Here is a 2,980-nt window from a genome sequence, read left to right as displayed (position 1 = left end):
GATAGGTTGGAATGAAAATACATAATAAATAATGTTCATAAGTTTATTTAACACATAAAAGTTGAAAAATGATTTACACAATACATCAAAACACAGCACAGTAAGGAGAAATAGATATGTTGGTATGTGGGGGGGGTATGAAGAATTTAAGTAAACTGTTCAGGAGGTGGTCTCTTTTAAAAAGTGACATTTGCAAAAGATTGAACCTGACTTAAGATTATGGAATGAAGACTCTGAGACTGCATGGAGTTAAAGCTTACTCAATATATGGAATATTATCAATTGATTCAAATACATGGCTATGTGGTAAAATAAGCCCACTTCAAAAGCTGGTTGAGAGTCTATTTACTATAATTGTAAAATATGCATCACACTCATTTTATTACACTTCTAAATGTAAATGAGATTGAGATGTGTATTACTGCATTTTAATTCTATTTTTATCTTTTAGGAAAAGAGTGGAATTCATGATGGGATGTGAGAATCAAAATTTCACCACTGATTTCATTCTTTTAGGACTCTTTTCTTCCTCCCAATCAAGTCAAATTTTCTTTTCCTTTATATTCATCATTTTTATGATGACTTTAACAGAAAACACAATCATGATCCTTCTTGTCCTCAGGGACTCGAGACTCCATACTCCAATGTATTTCCTGCTCAGCCACCTCTCTTTCATGGACATCTTGCATATTTCCAACATTGTTCCCAAAATGATCATCAACTTTCTCTCAGGCAGCAGAACTATTTCATTTGCAGGTTGTGGCTTCCAAATATTTCTATCCCTCACCCTCCTGGGTGGTGAGTGCCTTCTCCTGGCGGCAATGTCTTATGATCGCTATGTAGCCATCTGTCATCCACTGCACTATCACATTCTTATGAATGACTATGTCCGCAATCTCATGGCTGCAGGGTCCTGGATTGTTGGGACCGTCAACTCCATAGCTCACACGGTTTATGCCCTGCACTTTCCTTTCTGTGGCTCGAGAGCCATTGATCACTTTTTCTGTGAAGTCCCTGCCATGTTGAAATTGTCTTGTGAGGACACAACACTCTATGAACAAGGAGTTTATGTAAGTGGTTTAATTTTTCTACTTGTCCCTTTCTCCCTAATCTTTGTTTCTTATGTGCAAATTCTTCTTACTGTCCTTAAAATGAAATCATCAGAAGCACGTAAAAAGTCATTTTCTACCTGTTCCTTCCACATGATTGTGGTCACAATGTACTATGGGCCATTTATTTTCACATACATGAGACCCAAAGCATACCACACACCAGGCCAGGACATGTATTTGGCAATATTCTACACCATCATCACACCTACACTCAACCCTATCATCTACAGCTTTAGGAATAAAGATGTTCTGGAGGCAATGAAAAATATGTTAAAAAGTAAATTTCTCCATTAAAGATAGTAATACACTCAGCATAATACCCTCCAGTGTATTATGCTGAGTGAAGTAAGTCAATCAGAGAAAGACAAACATATGTTCTCATTCATTTGGGGAATATAAATAATAGTGAAAGGGAATAGAAGGGAAGGGAGAAGAAGTGTGTGGGAAATATCAGAAAGGGAGACAGAACATAAAGACTCCTAACTCTGGGAAATGAACTAGGGGTGGTGGAAGGGGAGGAGGCCAGGGGGTGGGGGTGAATGGGTGATGGGCACTGAGAGGGGCACTTGACACTGGGTGTTATTCTGTAAGTTGGCAAATTGAACACCAATAAAAAATAAATTTATTATTAAAAAACATTAAAAAAATAAAATAATAATTTAAAAAAAAAAGATAGTAATACAGGGGATCCCTGGATGGCAAAGCAGTTTGGCACCTGCCTTCAACTCAGGGCATGATCCTGGAGTCATGGGATTGAGTCCCACATCAGACTCTCTACATGGAGCCTACTTCTCCCTCTGCCTGTCTCTCTCTCTCTCTCTCTCTCCCTGTGTCTTTCATGAATGAATGAATGAATGAATGAATGAAGTAATACAAATGCTTGAAGTTTGTCTTTTCTCTATTAATATTCAATGCTTAGAGGTTATCCATTATTCATATCTCTGGAGAGAAAATCAAAGTTCCTATTCCTCATGTGTGGAAAGAAGTGGATATTTCTAAAACCGTGATTATTTTTTTTAGCAGTTTTATTTTTTTATTTTTTATTTTTCAAAATTAAATGTTTTTATTATCATTTATTTTTCTGACTGTAAATTTTTTTCCTTTTTTGTTTTTTTAATAATAAATTTATTTTGTATTGGTGTTCAAGTTGCCAACATACAGAATAACACCCAGTGCTCATCCCGTCAAGTGCCCACCTCAGTGCCCGCCACCCAGTCACCCCTACCCCCCGCTCTCCTCCCCTTCCACCACCCCTAGTTCGTTTCCCAGAGTTTGGAAGACTCCTAAAACTCTGATTATAATGAAGAAAGTTTCATAGGTATTTGTTTTATAACACATTTAAAAATGTATTGTCACCTCCCACTAAATTTCTAGGAAATCATAAATGTTGTCTTTTATACTGAAATCACATTGTATGAGATATATCTATATAACATTTGTAATTTATGAAACGGTAAAATTATAACTCTAATGGTGCAACCACTTTTCAAAAATTCATAAAAAAATACAGGCAAAATGGTGCATGTGTTCAAAAGGTAAAAACTTCTTGTTATTAGAAACATAAATTAAAAATAAGTAAGTCTTGCAATGTAATGAACAACATGGTGATTCTGGTTAACAATGTTTGATTGTATCTTAGAAAGTTCCTAATGGGTAGGTTTTTGAAGTTTTCATATAAGAAAATGAATTGTAACTGTGTGGTGCTAGATGATAACTCAATTTATTGTGATAATCATTTTATAATATATACATGTTTTAAATTATTATGAGGTATACTTAAGAACAGTACAATTATATCAATTATGTCTCAATAAAATTGAAAAATCAACTAATGCATTTTATTATGTAATAAATATATATTCAGTGTA

General features: G+C 34.9%; 1 protein-coding gene across 1 annotated transcript; it reads left to right on the top strand.

Moving 5' to 3' along the window:
• Positions 1-467: 467 nt before the first annotated feature.
• OR2AJ7 (olfactory receptor family 2 subfamily AJ member 7) lies at positions 468-1,406 on the top strand. Its single transcript, NM_001389086.1, has one exon. The coding sequence runs from the start codon at positions 468-470 to the stop codon at positions 1,404-1,406; it is 939 nt and encodes a 312-aa protein (NP_001376015.1).
• Positions 1,407-2,980: the final 1,574 nt, after the last annotated feature.

Source organism: Canis lupus, chromosome 14 (assembly GCF_011100685.1).
Source record: "Canis lupus familiaris isolate Mischka breed German Shepherd chromosome 14, alternate assembly UU_Cfam_GSD_1.0, whole genome shotgun sequence".
In the NCBI taxonomy this organism is placed as follows: domain Eukaryota; kingdom Metazoa; phylum Chordata; class Mammalia; order Carnivora; family Canidae; genus Canis; species Canis lupus.
This window is presented reverse-complemented; position numbering and strand designations above follow the sequence as displayed.